Genomic DNA, 17,660 nt, shown 5'->3' with positions numbered 1-17,660 from the left:
CATGGCCAGCTCAAAGCGGGGAGGATTTGAGGAGGGGAGTTGTCCACATTTCCCTGTCTGCTGCCTGCCCCCCTCCCCAGCCTCTAGTGGTCTCATCACACTTTTCCCAGCAACTTCCTCTCACTGCTGGAGCCCTAAGCTTCCTCCAGCTCGAGCGCCTCTCCTGCCCTCTGCTCCCTTTCCAGGGCTGCCCTGCACACTGGCCTCACCCCCACTGGTCCCCTCATGTGGCTTTCTTCCACAGATGGCTCCTTGGAAGCAGGGACTTTGTCTTTGGATTCCAGTATCCTCAGCACTTAGCACAAGGTCCCGTCATGCAGGTAAGGGCTCAATACACACATTGGTTAAAGCTCCGGTTTTTAAGCTGTGCAGTGCACTAATCTCTGCACAAAAAAAAAAAAAAAAAAAAAAAAAAAAGATTTCTGTGGTCAAATAAGTTTGGGAAACAGTGTACTAGACGTCCCCTTTTTATAGATGCACGATGCACGTCAGCATATTCAAGGTTCCAAGAAGTCCTGCAGTAAAGAACTTGGTTAACCCAGTGCTTCCCTCATAGAGTCGGGCGCAGAGCCCGGCTCCCTGCAGATCGCCGATGAACCTTCCCGGGGGCACCCTCTGTGTAAAGTAAAGTGTCACTTCCTGCCTTCCCATGGAGCTCCACTTGCCAGCCTCTTCCCCTCCTGTTGTCACTTGGGGTTCTCCGATTATGGGCTCCTCTGGCCATGCCTGGGGCAGGGGGGCAGTTCGCACAGTCCGGGGACCCAGGGCCTTCTGTGTTGATGGCCAAATAGGGTTCTCCCTCCCTCTCCGTCGTTATAAGTTAAGTGCTGATCCAATTTAGGGTACCAAATGTGGAGGGAGGATATTTTTAAGCTCTCCTTGTGGAGCAGGAAGGATGGAAGAGTCGTGAGAGAAATGCTGTCAAGGGGCCAAGAATCCTCGCTGTTCAGTCCCTACGGTCTCTGTACTGCCCAGGGGATGGGCTTCCTCGCAGACCCTGGAACTGCTGTGCTTTTGCCATTAAAATTCCGTTATTAATGACTCATTGTTAGTGCCCTGAAAGGGAATGTGAGGGGAGGCTAGGGAGGTGGCCTTTGTTAGCAGGGCCAGCCTGGGTCAGGACGACCCGAGGTTCGAGCCCTGATGCCCTCAGCAATGAGCCCTTTGCGCAAGGCTCTGCTGCCTCAGTTTCCTCATCCGGAGATGCTGTTTTCAGGGAGCCCTGACACTGTGGAGGGAATGAGGCTGTTTGGTTCATTATATCTTCAGTACTAATACAGGGCAGGGCACTTAGTAAATGTTCAGTAAATATTCATTCAGTGAATGAGGGATTCTATGCGTTGTCTTTTCTCCACCGGACACCAGCACCAAACCTACCCAGCAACATAGGAGGTGCTTTAAAATATCTGTTGAATGAATGATTCTGTATACCCCTCCCCTGACTGCCATTCCTAGTGCTACTTCTGACCTGTAGTAATTGCTCAGCAAATATAAAATGTTTGTTGAATGAGCGTTTCTGATCGTGCCCCCCACCCCAGACCCATTATATTGTGCCCAGTACTCAGTAGGGACTGGAAAACACTGATCTATTTTCTAGGTACACACTATGTGCCAGGCTGAGCCTGTGCTAAAACTCCTCCCTCCCCTCCCCTGTCCTCTCTTCTCGTGTTGGAGATTTGGTTCTCTCCAGAGTCCCAAGGGTGGTAGTTGCCATCTCACTCATTTCAGTCAGCGGAGAGGTAGGGATCAGTGAACTGCCAAGCTGAAGTTGGGTCACAGACAAGGAGGCTTCCTGTCAATCTCAGGACGGCCCCCAGGCTCCGAGTGAGCACTGCATTGCCCTCCTGGTGCTGGAGGACGGCTGACTATTGATAAAAAATGTCCCTCTGCGCTTTCCAAATTAAGACGACATTTAACTGAGTGCTCGCTGGCTCGCCAGCTCCTTCAGTCTCCCGGGGGACAGAGCCCATCTTGGTGGAAACGGTTTTGAGCACGTCCAAGGTCTCAGCTCTGACATCTCGGCTTATGTCAAGAAGTTTCTGTAACCTTTCTGTTCAGCAGACTCAGTTCTGTCAGCATGCACACTGTCTCATTCTCAGTCGGTTATTGGGTATAAGGTCTGGCATCAGCCTACTTGGAGGGGTTGCAACGTTCGGGTGAGAGCACTTAACCCTCACGTACATACAACCCCGCCCTGATCAAAGGTCGGTTGCCTCAGAACAGGAACAGCTCTACCCATGAGTTCTCCAGGTTCGGCGGGGAATAGAGGATCACAGTGGGCCTTAATCTTATTTAGGTCACAGACCCCTTTGAGAATCAGATGAAAGCACTGACTCCTTCCCATAGAAAAATGCACATCTTCCCAATTTTGCATGCAGTTCAGCAGGTTCTTAGATCCTGAAGCCCAACCAAGAACCCCAGGTTAAGAACCCTTGATGTATTAGAAAGAACATCATCCTGAACCTCAGATGCAGATGCTAGCCCTGTCACAAGCCTGCCGTGTGGCTCTGGGCCAGTCAGCTCTTTCTGTCTTGCCATTTCCTTGGCTATAAAATGTTCAGACTCCTTGTGACTAAAATTGCCCACGTCTGTGGAGGTTTAGATAGTGACTGAGAGCAGTGCTGCTTATCTTTTTATAGGTCACATGTTCCTTTGAAAATCTGATAACTCCGTATCTTCTGCCTAGAAAAACACCTGTACACAAAGTCTCGCCTGGCATTCAGGGGGTCCAAGATTTAGGACTTTTGAACTAGAGTGAGGCAGTGATCCAGTTGCGAGCCCTGGTTCCAGTTTCCCTAGGTCACCTCTCCCCATCTCTTCTCTCCACCTCCCAACATCAGCTCTGCACTGAAAATCCACTAGTAATTGGGGGTCAGCACTGCCTACTCCAGTGCTGTGGTTTTCCGACTTTGTCTTCACATAATGGAACATTTTTTTTTCTCTTTTCTAAGGAAGTCTTACCTGGAGCTCCAATATAGAGAAAAGGGACTCCTGTAGCATCTATTTACCCATTTATTCATTTATTCTTCCATTCAACAAGTATTCATCAAGTGTTGCCTTGTGCCAGGTACCTGGCTGGTCAGGTTGGAGACCCTACCTGCTTGGTGTCCCCCAGCCTCTTTCATTGACTTGGGGAACCCAGCAGCTTGCAAATCACAGACCTTGTAAAGAGTTTACTCTGCCTCGGAGTGATGATCAGAGACCTAGAGACCCTGCTCCAGAAGCATTCCTGAAGCTCCTGAAGCACTATGAGGGCCTCATTTTCCTCATCTGTAAAATGGGATAATGGAATAATGATGCCTCGTTGCATTCCAAGTGTGGATGGTTTTCATTATCCCTAGTGGGGAGTATGATTGGCCCATTTCTGTGGACAGTGAACATGTGTACTGAGCTCCAGAAAAAGGGCAAAAGGAGAGGCACAGAAAGGAATTTTTCCCTTTAGTATCCAAGAAAGCCCCACATTACTGAGAAGCTGAATAGACTGCTTGGAAATTTCCAGGGAAATTATAAGGCTGAGCCTTGGGAAAATACTTGCTATTTTTTTCACTCCTTCCTCTCCTGGAAGGTTTGCTGCTGTCAGTGTCAATTTCATAGACCCGGTTCACACACTGTCCTCTAGGGCCTGAATTCACTGCTGTGACAGAGGAAGATTTACTCACGATTGCTGGGTCTGGAAAGATGACTTCTGTACCTGAAGGGCTGCTTGCTGGGAAAGGACAGGAGTCTGCAGACACCCACCCTGCATCAGGTCAGTTCCAAGTCCCTCTCACTATGTGTTTGGAAGAGCAGAGATGTGAAGGCCTGAGTGGCTTTGGAAATGTTCTTTTCAACTGTGTTTCTTGAGGGGATCTCAGGCAAGTCTGCTACTGGCAAAAGCTCACCTATGGGGGCTCTTCCTTTCCTTTCCTTGGCTGGCAGTCTAGTGTCAAGGTCGAGGGCATGGGTTTTGGTGTTGGACAAGCCTAGTTCCGATTCCTGGCTCTGCCTCCTCTCTCTGCTTGATCTTGGGCAAGACCCTCAGCCTCTCCAAGTCTCATGGCTTTGTCTGTGAAATGGGGATAATAACACCTCCCCTCCTAGGGCTGTGGAGAAATGAAATGAAATCCTATTGTAAAGACTTGTGTCTGGCTCGTGTTAATGCTCTATAGTCATGCTTTTCTTAGCCTTAATTTTCCAGCTGAGAATCGGATTATTTGATAATGTAGCAGCAGCAGAGGAGCAGGGGTCAAGAGTACCCATGTCCATCATTGCCTGCCTAACACTGTGCACCCTCCTGTCCAGGCCCCGCATGACCCTCTGGCCAGGGACTGGATGACAAAGAACCTTCACTCTGTTCTTCCATCCTCCCTCTCGACAGGTGCAAACAGGATAACGAGCCACTGCTTTTCCTTTATTAGTAGGTCAGAGAGCTTTGCCTGGTGCCCCAGGATCCAGCCCCCCACACCCTCCAGTGTGCACCCAGGCCATCCTTTCCTGCTTGTGACACTCCTTGGCATCCGCTCTGCAGGAGGATGAACCCTCTGTGCTCTTACATGTGTTTTGCCAGCAAACACTTATCTCAGCGGCCAACTGTCTTCCTCCTCCAAAAAATCCACAGGCAGAGCCAGCCCCTAACAAGGGGTTGCTTTGGTCAGCCCGCTGTTTGTCCTGGGGCTCCTGCCTCCTCTGTGGGGCAGCACTGGTCACCTTAAGTTCTCAGGCCACCTCTGGTCAGTGAGTTCAAAGATTAGAGAAACCACCTCCTGTCCCAGAGTCCTCAGGGCCTGGGCTTCCTAACATCTCCCGGGGCCCCTGGTTCCTGGATCCACAGGTCCCTGCTGCTGCCGCCGCTGCTGGTCCTGCCCTCGGCCCCCTTCTTTCCAGATCGGCCCCCAGGGCCTTCCGAGCCCGAGGCCCCGCTGGTGGCTAGGTCTAGACTCAGGGTCCTTCCGCAGACTGAGAGCCGCCGCAGCACCTCGGAGGCGGCCTCCACCGGCACGGCGGGGCGCTGCTCCAGCAGCATCTCCAACAGTGAGCTCATCTCCGACAGGAAGGTGCTGGCCAGCCGCGTGCCCGTCGGGCTCAGCTCGGGCCCCGGCGCCTTGCCGAACGTCTGGAAGGTCCTGGGCTCCTCCGAGGTCGCAGCGTCCGGGGAGAACACGTTGTCACGGTAGTTGGTGGCGAGGGGCAAAGAGAGTCTTGCCATCCAGGCAGGATCGGGGACGCTCAGCCGGTCCAGGGCCAGGCCTGCAAGGGGCGGAAGGGACGCGGTGAGGGCGGAGCCCATGGCGGGCGGGGGTGGGGTCGTGGGCAGGGCGGGGCGCCGGACAAAGGAGGAAAGGGAAATGGAGGGGACCGATGGGGCGGCCGGAGGTGGGCGGGAAGGAAGAGGCCCTGACAGGGAAGCGCTCCGGGCAGGAAGGCAGCGACTGATGTCCGCGCGTGAGCTGAGTGAGGATGCGGCAGGGGGAGGAGGAAGGCCTAGAATTAGAAATGGCCCGTTTCTAAAGCATCTCCCGGTCCGTGGGGCTGTTTCAGGTTTAGGTGTCCTTCATCCATCCCTGTACAGCCAGGATTTTCACTCCCTCAGGACACCACTAGCTGAGGATGCCGGGGGTGGGGGTGGGGGAATCCCCGTTTTTAGCCATTGCTGGAGTTCCTGGCTTGGCGCTGCCTTCGGTTCCTATTCATAATAACAGTGACCACTTATTAAGTACTTCTGTGCTAGGCAATTTACATAATTATCTCATTTAACCTCCACACAAACCTTTGAAGTCAAGAGTATTTTATGGATGAGGAAACTGAAGTTCCAAGAAGTTGTCACACAGCTACTAGGCAACCAAGCCCAGATTTGACCCCCAGGTCTGATGACTTGGAAGCCCCCTGTCACTGCACCACTGCACCCACTCTCTGAAGAGCTGGCCCTTCCTCCCCCTGGATGCTAGGTGGCTCTGGTTTCCCAGGCCTACTAAGGTCTGTACTGTTGCCTCCTGGCCCCATGCTCTCAACTCCTCAACCTTCCCCTCTCAAGCTGCAGGAAACCGTGTGAAGGGGCTGGCTGCCTAAGAGCTGTCCCAGGGAAGGGCCGGGGCGGTGAAAAAGTGTCCCCCAGGCCCCAAATCCCACCATCACACTTCTCCTTTTCCCATCTCTTCAACAGAAAATCCTGTCTCAGAAAACTAGTTCCAGGCCCAATGATAGAGGCCAAGCCAGAGGGAAGAAATTATAGGCCTTGTGGTTAAGAATGTGTGTCTTTAAAAAAAAAAAAAAGCACAACATCTGCTTTAACATGTATTTAATATTTGCTTAAGGTACCCTGCTTTAAATTCTGTGCATAGAATGAAAGACTGGAAGGGGACGCGTCATAGTGTTAACTGAAATTACCCCTGGGCAGAAATGATTTATTCTCTTTTTGTTTATCTACATTTGTCTATATTAACCAAATATTACTTTTGTGATTTTGAAAAGTTATTGCAAAATACAGTAAATGCTGTTTCTATTAATAAATGAGTCTCGGTCTTGCCTTCACAGTGTGGAGCTGTGCAGGCTGTGAGGCAGGGTCATGCCCCTTCCCGACTGGTCCAGCCCACGCCTGGGGCTTAGTGAACGTTTATTGAATGATTGAATGGACATAAATATTAACCCTGGACATTTGGGGAATGTAAACCTAAGTTCCCTGAGACTCTGGGGTAATAAGTTTAGAACTCTTTTGGTGTTACAGAATCAGGCTTTTCCTTGCACAAGGGTCAGAGAGCTTTGGAAGGAATGAAGCTTGGAATGAGAAAATCAGTGGAGTGTAGGAGAATGGCTGAAATGTGATGATGAATTCACTCCGCGGCAGGTGGGCACTGGGCAGACCTGGATTTGATTTCCTAACTTTGCAGCTTATGAGCATTGTGACCTTGAAAAACTTGCTTAACCTCTCTGAGCCTCCTTTTTCGCTCACAAAGTGGTGAAATAGTAGCACTTATCTTGTCAGGTGGCTGTAAGCATTCAGTGAGCTCACGCAACGGTAAAATATGGTCATCATCACATCCTCAGGTGGGGCTTTTATCTGATGCAGCCAAGACCCCAGTGTCAGGCACATTCCCCAGTAGCCTCATCACAGTCCAGCCCTGTGAGCAGCGCAGGCACTTCTACCCCTGCTGCGCTCTTCGTCACACCACTTGTTACCATCTCCCTGTGTTCTTTGCCCTCTGTGCTGTGGGGAAGCAGGACCACATGGGAACTGAGCCCACAGGCTCCAGCGCAGAGCTGGTGCACACAGATATAATGCAAGGCACTGAGGTCGTCTGAAATTTTCTAGTAGCCACATTTAAAAAGTAGAAAGAGAAGGTGAAATTAATTTGTAAAAGTTTTTTATATTTAAGATCATTTTATCACATAATCAGTATTTTTAAAATTATTAATGAGATATTTTACATTCTTTTTTCATACTAAGTCTTCAAAATCTGGAGTGTGTTTTATACTTCTATCACATCTCCATTGGTACTAGCCATTTTCACATGTGGCCAGTGGCTACTGTATTGGACCTCACAGCTCCGCATTCTAGACAATGCTGTCCTGTAAAGCTCTGTAGATTTGTGCTGTCCCAAGCAATATCCATTAGCCACACGTAGCTACTGAGCTCCGGAAATGTGGCTGATATGACTGAGGAACTGAATTTTTCATTTTACTTGATTTTAATTAGATTTCATTTTACTTAATTTAGAGCCACACTGCCTGGGTTAATAACCATTGGCTGCACAACCTTGGGAAAATTACTGAACACCCTGGCCCCTCAGTTTTTTTCCTTTATGAAATGGGGATAACGAATAGTCCCTATCTCAGAAGATTTTCTCATGAGGCAATTAGAACAGGGACTAGCACATAGAAAGCACTCAATAAAAGTTAGCCATCTATTTTTTTAACCAAGGAAAGGGAAGTCCCTGTCATGCCTTCAGCGCACAGAATATGTCCAGATGAAGAGCAGATTATTAACTACAGAAACAGAAAATCAGCGTAGGTTGGACTTACTGTGTGTTACCTGAAGGGGGCTGACTGATGCGGGGGCGGAGGGAGCTGGCAGATTCTTGAATTCTCAGGGTAAAAGGGTATTTAAAGACATCAAAGAAATGCAGATGAGTGGTTTAGGAGGTAGAGAGAGGTCCCCTGATGGTAGGTGGGCTCAGGATGGCTTCCCTTCAATCATTGAAGTGACTCAGGGCAGGCTGTATTACCTCTCTGAGCCTCAGTTTGCTGATCTCTAAATTGGAGCTCATAATATCTACCTGAAAAGACTGTTTGGAAGCTTAACTGAGATAATGTATATAAGATGCTTCCTTGGTACCTGGCACACACCAAGAGCTCAGTAACTGTTCACTATTCTTATGATGATTTTTTTAAATGAATGACCAAAGTAGAATCTGATCTTTAAACAAATGAAGATCTGAAGCTCCAGGGGAAGTGAAAAAATTTTGCTGATAGTCTCCAGAAATAGAATGGCTGTTTTCCTGCAGTGGATTGGAGCAGAACTCTGAAGCCTGGGCACAGGAGGGTACCATGGGGGCAGAAGCGGGGTCGGGTGACCCTGGGGAGTCCCTACCTGTGTAGGGGTCCAGCAGGTTCGACAGCTCTTCTTCTAGCAGCTGCTTCACAGAGAGGTCCTCCTCAGGGTCCAAGGGCCCTTCCTCCTGATCTGGTTCTGCCTGGCCACCAGCCCTGGCACCTGGGCCATCTGTGTCTGGGATTGCACTCCTGCAAAGGGAGCCAACACAGTCCGCGAGTGAGGAAATTCACACATAGTTTCATTCATTCCTGCTCATGAATAGTCTTCTATTCATGCCAGCATTCATTCATCCACAGAGGGAAGTGGGTCCACAGCCCAGCCTTCAGAGTCAGACCAATCTGGGTTACTTGATCCCAGCCCTCCTGCCTACTCTGAGTCTGCTTCCTCGTCTGTAAAATGGGAGTAATAAATAACACCCACCTCATGGGGCGTTATGGGGGTAAAATGAGGTGTTGCATGTAAAGAGCTTAGCACAGTGTTGTAAGCAGTCAGCAAACAGAAGTGACTATGAATGCCCTGATATTACTCGCCATTGTCCCTCCATTGCTTCTCATTACCTGGCATGGAATAGGAGTTTAGTAAACTTTGGGTGATCCAATGCAGTCATCCTTCCACCCCTCCATCCCTCTATCTGAGTATGAGCTCCAGTGAGGGCAGGGATATTTGTCTGTCTCATCCCCTGCTCTCTCACCAGTGCTCAGAATAGGACTTGGCACATAGTAGGTGCTTAATAAATACTTTGTGGACTGAGTGACTGAATGTTCCTTCCTCCCTATTTGAGGCTAAATCCCAGACCAGAAGAGCAGGTCAATAGAGGATGCAGCAGAGGTGAGGCATCCGAAAGCTACTCAGAATCTACTATGGTGTCTCTTGCTGTCTCCCTGACCCCTCCCTCCCAAAGACCCTCTCTATCACCTGGGGGAGGCCAGTTCCTGGGACTACCTTAGCATGGTGGGGACAGGCCTGGCGCCTCATCCCAGCATCTGGAAAAGCTCCCTTTAAGGCCTGGGGGTCCTTGCTGCTTTTTTTCTGTGGCCATTTCTGCTCCTATGCAGGGGTAGCAAGTTTGCAAGTAATGGCAACAACTAATGTTTATTGAGCAATTACTCTGAGTCAGACATATGCTTTGCAAGGTATATTTACCTTCTCATCAAACCTTTCACGTCTGTAAGGGGTTCTCTTGTTGTCCTCATTTTACAAATGAGAAAACCAAGATTTGTAAAGATTAGGTAGCTTGCCCAAGGTCCCCACAAATTAAGTAAGAATTCAAATCCGGGCTGATACGACTCTGGAATGTGTGTGCTCACCGCTACTCTACACTATTTCTAGCTATCTTTGCAAAAAAAAAAACAACAATAAAAGACTGTAAGTTGTCACAGCAAGAGCACTGAACCGGAAGTCAGTGTCCTGAGAGCTGGTCCCAGCTTTGTCACTCACTGGCTATTTGACCTTGAGCAAAGTCACTTTAAGGGGAAAGGACTTAGCATTGTTTGTGTACCTCCCATGTGCCAGGCACTGGGCCATGGGCTTAGAATGCGTGTGATCATTAAATCCTTACCCCATCACTACAAGGAAGTGTGGTGACCTCTGTTTCATGGATGAGAAACTGCATCCCTGAGGCTTGCTTTGCTCAAGTTTACATAGCTGGGTTGGATCAAACTACTTAGAGCCTCAGTTTCTCCATCTGTAGCAAAAGGGAGTTAAATTAGATGTCCTCTTGAGGTCTCTTTAATTCTAGGACGGCCCAAAGGAACACACCCACACACCCACATCCTTAGCCAGGAGCCTTCATATTATGTTTAAGGGTCAAGAGAAAGAGCTAAACGTTACAGATTTAAAGTTCATAGCCCAGCACCTCTGCAATCAGGGAACAGATAGATAATCAGAGCCTCAGGGATGAAGTCACTTCCTTAGTGACTCGGGTCCTGTAAATACTATTAATACAGTTGCTCCAGGACCAGGATGCCTGGGTGGGGGAATGGATGCTGTTCGCTGCAGTCTCCCAGGGGAGCAGCGTCTGGGATGTGCTCACCCTTCCTCAAGGCACAGAGGCTGCAAGGGTGAGGGCAGGCTGGTGGGGGGCTTGAGAAGCCAGTGGGGGCTACGTGCAGCTTACCTGCTGCCGCCGGGCTTGGCCAAGTACTTATTTCCCCGGTGGTTTGGTTTGGGCTGGAATTGGCCCTGATGCAGCAAGGACAGCAGCTGGGAGATTTGCTACAAGACAGGAAAAATCTGTTGACTCCACACAATTCCGACCCAGCACACTTCCTCACCGGATGTTTCCCTCAATGCCGGCGCTTTCTTTTTATAGTCTTTCCTCCAGCTTCAGATGTTCGTGGATCGGATGGGGGATGGTGAACGGTGATGGTGACGGAGGCAGGGATGTGTGCAGACAGGTTCCCTGCTTGGCCATGTGTCAACTACAAATTCCCGGGACCTGGGAGTCTGAGAGAGAGAATGAGAACCCTCTGGGCCTGTCCCCCAACTCTCATTCCCCCAGGAGACCAGCTCCCGGTGGAAGCGGTGGGACGGGGGTGAAAAGGGCATGTCCTGACTGTAAATGTATTATAACCTCGATAAGGATTATTGTAAAGTGTTATTTCCCCCGCTTCAGTGATGTTCAAAGACTGAGCCATTGTTGGCGGGCCAGATGTAAGACTATGTTGTACAGAAGGCAGAAGGGTGTCTTTGAATCATTCGTTTATTCATCCTTTCATTCGCTCGACAAGTATTTAATGAGAGCTTGTTTGTGCCACGCCGAGTGCTTGCTGGGGGGGTAAGAGTGAGAACAAGGCCCAGTCTCTGCCCTCAGGGAGTTCCCAGTCTGCCAGGGAGGACAGTCAGGGGAGACAGGACACAGCAGCTGCTATGGGGGGTTGCACCAGGGATGAGAAACGATGGAGGTCAAGTGGAGCAGAGGAAGGCACCCAGCTTGCAGCAAGGAGGGAGTTACGGGGTGGGGCTGTGGATACAGGGGGAAGTAATTCACTTATTTCAACATATGTTTTCTGAGTTCATACTACATGCCAGGCGCCTCTGCTGAGACCCGGAGGTTCCACAGGGGCTTGGCAAGTGGAGAGAGGGTGAGGGCCAGGGTGAGGGAGGAAGGGAGTTTCGGTCAGAAGGTGCTCAAGCTGAAAGGCCAGAGGAGACGGTGGCGTTTCAGAAAGGCTGGTGAATGGGGCAGGGGTGGGTGAGACGTCAGGGTGAGGCCCCACAGGCCCTTGTGAGGGAGAAGGCAACAGACCAAGTCAAGGGCGTTTCTAGCTTGTTGTGTGATGTCAGGCAGGTTTTTAGACATACTCAGACCTCAGTTTCCTCATCTCTAAGGTGGATCTAAAAATACCACCCAGACTTCTTTACAGGGTTGTCAGGATTAATTAGGTGGTTTGAAAGTTTGAAATGCTCTGCAGAGTCAAGGGGTTTGGGTTGTTCCTCCTAGAAATGCTGCGTCTGCCTCCCAACTGGGCCCAGCCCCCCTCTTCCCTGAGAGGGTCCCTCTGCCCTCTGGGCAGCTCAAGACAGAAAATGCCAACCTCAGAGGAGAGTTGGAAGGGGATGTGGCCAGGACTGGGGTTTCACTGTGATGTGGGAGGGCCAGGGTCCCATTGCCTGCCTCAGGGCAGTTCCCACCTCCTGGCTCAGGCCCAGAAACCCTCCTACAAGCACCTGCCACCCTGTTTTCGAGTGACAGCTGCTACTTCAGGGAAACTCCCTGAGTGCCAAACCCTAAGTTGTATGCTGTCATTCAGGCTGTCATTTCACAGTTAGAGTCCAGACTCTGGAGTCAGACTTGGGTTCAAGTCCTAAATCTGCCCCTGTTCCACTTCCCATCTGTGTGGCCTTGAGGAATTACTTAAGCATTCTGACCCTCAGTTTCCTCAGCAGTAAAAAAAAAAAAAAAGGGAATAAAAATGAGACTCAGGTCATGTGTTGGTTGTGGCTATGAGGATTAAATGAGTGAAAGTCTATCAATTACTTAGGAATAGATCTTATGATAAGCACTTAATAACTGTCCAGTGGTATATAATCTCATGTCATTCTTCAGTAACCCAAGGAAAGAGATACCATTATATCCACTTTACAGGTGTAGCACCTGAGGCTCACAGGGGCTACACAGCAATTAGAGGCAGGGTTGGACTTTGAACTGGGATCTGACTCCACTGTGGCACTGTGCTACCAGAAAGACAAGCATTAGGCAAGCTGCCTCTTACCCTCAACTTGATCCCAACTTGGTACCCTCCTCTCTTTCACCCCAGTGGGGTCACCCGCAGGGCTTGCTATCTGCTCTCTCTGTTTGCCAACCACCAGCACAGTGTTTGGCACAAAGAGCTCATTCAATAAGCATTTGATGAATGAATGGGTGAATGAATGAATGAACAAATGAATGAATGCATGGCTCTGGGCAACTTCTGGGGCTGCACAAAGCCCAGGGCAGGACTCCTGAGAGAGCAGCTGGGCCCTCTCGAGGTGGCTTCCTGGGGAAGGGGTGGGGGAAGGAAGCTGTGTCCTTGCTCCGCAGGAAACATGAGCTGATAGCCTGGCTCATGACAGAAGTGTGCCTTGGGCGGGCAGCCTGGCACAGGGAAAATGATCTGGGGTTCAGAGGAGTTGATACGGGTGTGAGATCAGACACCGTCCCGGAAAAAGCTTTCCCAGGTGTGTCCAGTAAATCCTAGGTCACTGGACACAGCCATTCATCATCCCGTTTAATTCTCAACCCCCTGGGAGGTAGACACAGCTAAGTTTGGCATCACAATCCCCGTTTTATAGATGAAGAAAATAAGGCTCAGATGTTAATGTTGCCCAGCTCCTAAAGTGGCTGTGCTGAAACTGGAACCTAGATCTGCCTAACTCCCAATTTCCAAGGTTGTTTCCACTGTCCTATCCCATAGGCCTAGCTGGCAAGCTCTGGGGTCTCGGGCAGGTCAAATGCAGCCCCTGAGCCTGGGGGCAATGATGCCTATGCCGGCTTGCTTCACCCGGAGGTTGCCCAGATGAGATGAGGGCAGGTGAAATGGAGAAGAGCTTTGCAGAAATCATCATAATCATTTTCTGAGTGCTGACTACACGCCAGACGCTATTCTAGAGGCTTTAAGCACATTCACTTTATTACCTTCAAGCAAACTTGGGAGATGGGTGCTGTTAACTTGGGCAACTTCAACAGAGAAGCTGAGTGACTTCCCTGTGGTTCACAGCTTGGAAGAGGTGGAGCCAGAATTTGAACCTGGGCAGCCTTGCTCCAAAGCTTGTACTCTTAGTCACTACCTTTGCTCTGTGTCTACTTGCACAAGGCACTCTAAGTGAGTGCTCATACAGGAATTAACTGACCAAATCCTTAGGACAATTCTGCAAGGCAGATGCTCTTACTGTCATCCCTATTTTATAGATAAAGAAACGAAGGCTCAGAGACAGTAAGTCATCTGTCCAGGATCACACAGCTAAATTCTGTTGACCCCAGAGCTGTGCCCTGAACCACCGCACCCAATGCATCCTAAAGTGCGTGGTGAGCCTGAGGAATGGATGTGAAGAATGTGAGGGTAATGGGGTCTGATGCTGTTGTGGGCGGTGAGGGGGGCTGACAAGAGAGGGAGCTGCCCACACCGAGGTACCTGAACAGGAGGCGAATCCACAGTGAGCTCCTCTACGGGGTTCCGCTCCGCAAAGGCAGCCACAGACAGCCGGACCAGGCTCCGCAGGATCTGACGGGGGCCTGACTCTTTCTCAGGGGCTACTTTGCCATGGAGATTCCGCTGCCGCCTCAGGGTTGCAGAGGAGGCCGGCGGGCTCAGCGGGGCCTCCTTACTGCCCTGGTCCCCAGGCACCCTCCCTGTGGGGCTGCCCGCAACCTTCAGGGGCCTTGAGCGGGGCTGGCCTGTCGCAGGTTGGGGCTCGGGAAGGTTCAGGTTCTCCCGGGAGGCATTCCTCTGCCTGGGATGGTTGAAAAGGAGGTTGACAGTGTCCTGCAGCACCTCTCGGCTCTCGGCCAGCGTTCCCTGGTTACCTTGGTTACGCAGAGTCCTGTACAGGGTCGGTGTGAGATGAAAGGGGGCCTGCAGGCAGGGGTCCCAGCCTGCTTCCATCATCGCTTCCTTGCCCACGTGCTTGGGGGGCTGCCCAGCTTCGCCAGGCTCATCCACCTGGCCCCTGAGCACAGGCACGAGGTGGATGTCCGCCTTCTGGATGTGTTTCTGGGGCCTCTTGGGCTGGTGACGGTAGGTGGACTCGGCCTCCCGACAGTTGTAGGCCCTGTTGTCCTTCTTCTCCGTCCGGCAAATGGACATAATCAGAGCCAAGATCAACCCGGAGATGGCCAGCAGTACGACCAGGCAAATCACCGTGAGCACCGATGTGCTCAGAGCCCCAGGCTCACGGGCTGAGTCCCTCAAGTGGTCCACACTGGTGACGAAGAAGACCCTCAACAGGGCCCGGGTCTGTAAGGAGGGGCTGCCCCGGTCTTCCACCACGATCTCCAGCTCCCACTCACTCCCAGTGAGGCTGCTGGCATTGGTGATGTTGATGAACAGCTGCCCCAGGTGGGGGCTGAGGACAAAGAGACCGGCTTCGTTCCCACTCTGAATGCTGTAGAGGAGCTCTCCATTTGCCCCCGAGTCTGCATCTCTTGCTACAATGGTCACCAAAAGGAATGGCCGGGAGCTGGGGGTGGCCTGTGGTGGCATGTCAGTGCCTGCTGGACCCACGCCATTGGGAGTTTCAATGGGCACCAGCAGGTGACCTGTGGAGGCATTTACAAGCACCGAGAGACTGGCTTTCCCATCGCTGAGTACGGGGTGAATCACCTCTGGGGCATTATCATTGGCATCCAGCAGGCTGACCCACACAGAGACACTGGATGCAAGCTGGGGCTGCCCCCTGTCCTCTGCGATCACCAGGAACTCGAAGCCGGCCATCTGTTCATAGTCCAGTGACCTCTGGGCGGTGACCTGGCCTGTGTCTGAGTCAATAGCTACCAAGTGAGAAACTGGGGAGTCCTGGATGTGGTATGAGATTTTCCCATTAACGCCCAGATCTGCATCATGGGCCTTGATGGTAATGAGGTGAAGAGAGGGTAGGTTGTTTTCCCGAGTGGAGACCTGGTACCTGCTTTTCTCAAACACAGGTGCGTTGTCGTTGGCATCACCGATCTGAATGCTGAGCTGTTTCTTGACTGATAAGGGCTGGGGTCCTTGGTCTTGGGCCAAAAGAGTGAGGGTGTATTGCGGCCACTGCTCTCTGTCCAGCGTGGCATTGGTTAGCAGCATGTATGTGTTGCCATTGGTCCTCTTCAGCCTGAAGTGGCCCAGCTCTTGGCTCAGCCAACAGTGGACCAGGCCGTTGTTTCCTGAGTCTAGGTCATTTGCCATGATGAGAGCAATGAAACTGTCCTTGGGAAGAGCTTCGGACACCAGGGATGGTTGGGAGGCCCACGTGATGTGGATGTTTGGGGTGTTGTCATTGACATCCAGAACCTTGATGAGAATTTTGCAGTGAGCTGGGATGGGATTGGGACCCAGGTCCCTTGCCTGGACATCCACCTCGTAGGCAGGATTCTTCTCATAGTCTAGGGGTTGACGCAGAATCACCTGGCCTGTCTTGGCATCAATACTGAAGGTGTCCAGCACCTCTGGAGGCACGTGCTTACTGAGGAAGTATTCCACCTCCCCGTTGGGGCCTTGATCAGGGTCTGTGGCAGTCAAGTTTATGAGGAGAGTACCAGGGGCAGCGTCTTCTTGGATTTCCAGTGCCAGCGAGCTCTCAGCAAACACAGGGCTATTGTCATTGGAGTCCAGGACATTGACCTTGACCAAGCTGGTGCCTGACTTGGGGGGGTTCCCACTGTCATAGGCAGTTAACACCAGATCAAAAAATGAATGGATTTCCCGGTCCAGCTCCTTCACCACCACGAGTTCCGCGTGTTTGGTCTCATCGGGCCCCACAATGACATCCAGGGCAAAATGCTCGCTGGGAGACAGGGTGTAGGAGTGCAGAGTGTTGGGGCCAGTGTCTGGGTCCAGAGCTCTGTCCAGGGGGATCCGGGTGCGCAAGGAGGCGCTCTCAGAGATTTCCAGCTCCTGCTCACCTTTGGGAAACTGAGGCTGGTGGTCGTTGATGTCCAGCACCTGGATCTCCACGTGGATGAGAGCCAAATCCCCTGTGGCAAGCACGTCAAAGGAAACCAGGCAGGGATCCTGCTGCCGGCAAAGCTGCTCCCGGTCCAGCCGCCTCCCCGTGCTGAGCAGGCCGTCCTTGGAGTCCACCTGGATGGGGAGCGCCTGAGGCAGCTGCAAGACCTGGAAGGCAGCCCCTGCTCGCCCAGACCTCTCCTCCCGGCCCAGTTCCTGAGACAGCTTCCCTATCACTGTGCCGGACGGTACTTCCTCTGACACTTGATATTTCACAGTGAGAGTGGCGACCTCCTGACAATCCCCTGAAAGGAACAAGTAGCCACCTGGCCCCCAAAGTCCCAGCAGAAGTGGCAGAAGTCGCATCATGCTTACCGCCAGAGTGGGCTGGATCCAGAAACCGCTAGAGTTCTTCGAAGGCTGGGCAAGTCCTCCAGTGTTCCCTGGGGGGCTTGATTAGCCCTGTTCTCCTGCCCCCAGACCTGCTGGCACAGCCTCGTCCCATAATTAGTTGATGGAGCCAGCAGAATTCCCAGGCGAGGCCATCTTCATCAGAAGAGATTTGAGGGGTCCAAGGACCAATGAAGGAAAATTGTTCAGGGGCACTGTTGGTCCCCGTTAGCAAATGATGGACAAGAGCCGGTCCAGGAGGGACTTGACCCAGTAGAGCAGGATGTGGGGATCTGACTTCCAAACAGTTGCTAGGCTGGGGAAACAGAGAAGCAGCTTTTTCCTATGGAAACCCCACCTACAGGAAAAGGGAGGGCTATGAGTTTCTATGCCAATTAGAGAAAGAGAGTTTCCATGAAGCTGAGTGGCCCGCCGCTGAGGAGGATGCGGCTGGGGACAGGCCGGATGGGAAGGTGCCGTCCATGTGGCAAGGCAGCCACTGAGGGGAGGGGAGCCCCTGCTGTGGCCAAGTGAGCAGAGAGCCTGAGCCCCTCCCGGGCAAGTCACACCCTGGCCTCTCTTCCCTTCCTTGTCTCTCTTTGTTTCCGTCATCTCCCGTC

General features: G+C 51.6%; 2 protein-coding genes across 3 annotated transcripts in view; one reads left to right on the top strand and one right to left on the bottom strand.

Moving 5' to 3' along the window:
- The first annotated feature begins 235 nt into the window (after nucleotides 1-235).
- Nucleotides 236-17,660, top strand: part of RNF14 (ring finger protein 14) — a 48,375-nt gene continuing 30,950 nt past the window's right edge. Inside the window, exons 1-2 of the mRNA XM_060008640.1 lie at nucleotides 236-320; nucleotides 3,620-3,748. The gene's annotated coding sequence lies outside the window, so the exon portion shown is untranslated. The remainder of the gene's footprint in view (nucleotides 321-3,619; nucleotides 3,749-17,660) is intronic.
- PCDH12 (protocadherin 12) lies at nucleotides 4,379-17,367 on the bottom strand. Of its 2 annotated transcripts, XM_060006872.1 has the most exons (4): nucleotides 14,140-17,367; nucleotides 10,644-10,741; nucleotides 8,564-8,715; nucleotides 4,379-5,226 (listed from the first exon to the last, which is right to left on the bottom strand). In XM_060006872.1, the coding sequence occupies exons 1-4, from the start codon at nucleotides 17,017-17,019 to the stop codon at nucleotides 4,757-4,759; spliced, it is 3,600 nt and encodes a 1,199-aa protein (XP_059862855.1). In that variant the 5' UTR covers nucleotides 17,020-17,367; the 3' UTR covers nucleotides 4,379-4,756. The 2 variants fall into 2 exon arrangements, 1 of the variants encoding a protein (XP_059862855.1); XR_009518805.1 differs by lacking the exon at nucleotides 4,379-5,226 and having other exon boundaries at nucleotides 8,691-8,715; nucleotides 10,644-10,972.

This window comes from Delphinus delphis, chromosome 3 (assembly GCF_949987515.2).
Source record: "Delphinus delphis chromosome 3, mDelDel1.2, whole genome shotgun sequence".
Taxonomy (NCBI): domain Eukaryota; kingdom Metazoa; phylum Chordata; class Mammalia; order Artiodactyla; family Delphinidae; genus Delphinus; species Delphinus delphis.
This window is presented reverse-complemented; position numbering and strand designations above follow the sequence as displayed.

Excerpts from the sequence above, each read along its gene's own strand:
- PCDH12 (XM_060006872.1), bottom strand. The coding sequence starts at position 17,019 with ATGATGCGACTTCTGCCACTTCTGCTGGGACTTTGGGGGCCAGGTGGC. Across the intron at positions 10,742-14,139 it reads TGGATTCGCCTCCTGTTCAG|CAAATCTCCCAGCTGCTGTC; the intron begins GTACCTCGGTGT and ends CCTGTCTTGTAG. Across the intron at positions 5,227-8,563 it reads CCTGCTGGACCCCTACACAG|GCCTGGCCCTGGACCGGCTG; the intron begins GTAGGGACTCCC and ends CGCCCCTTGCAG.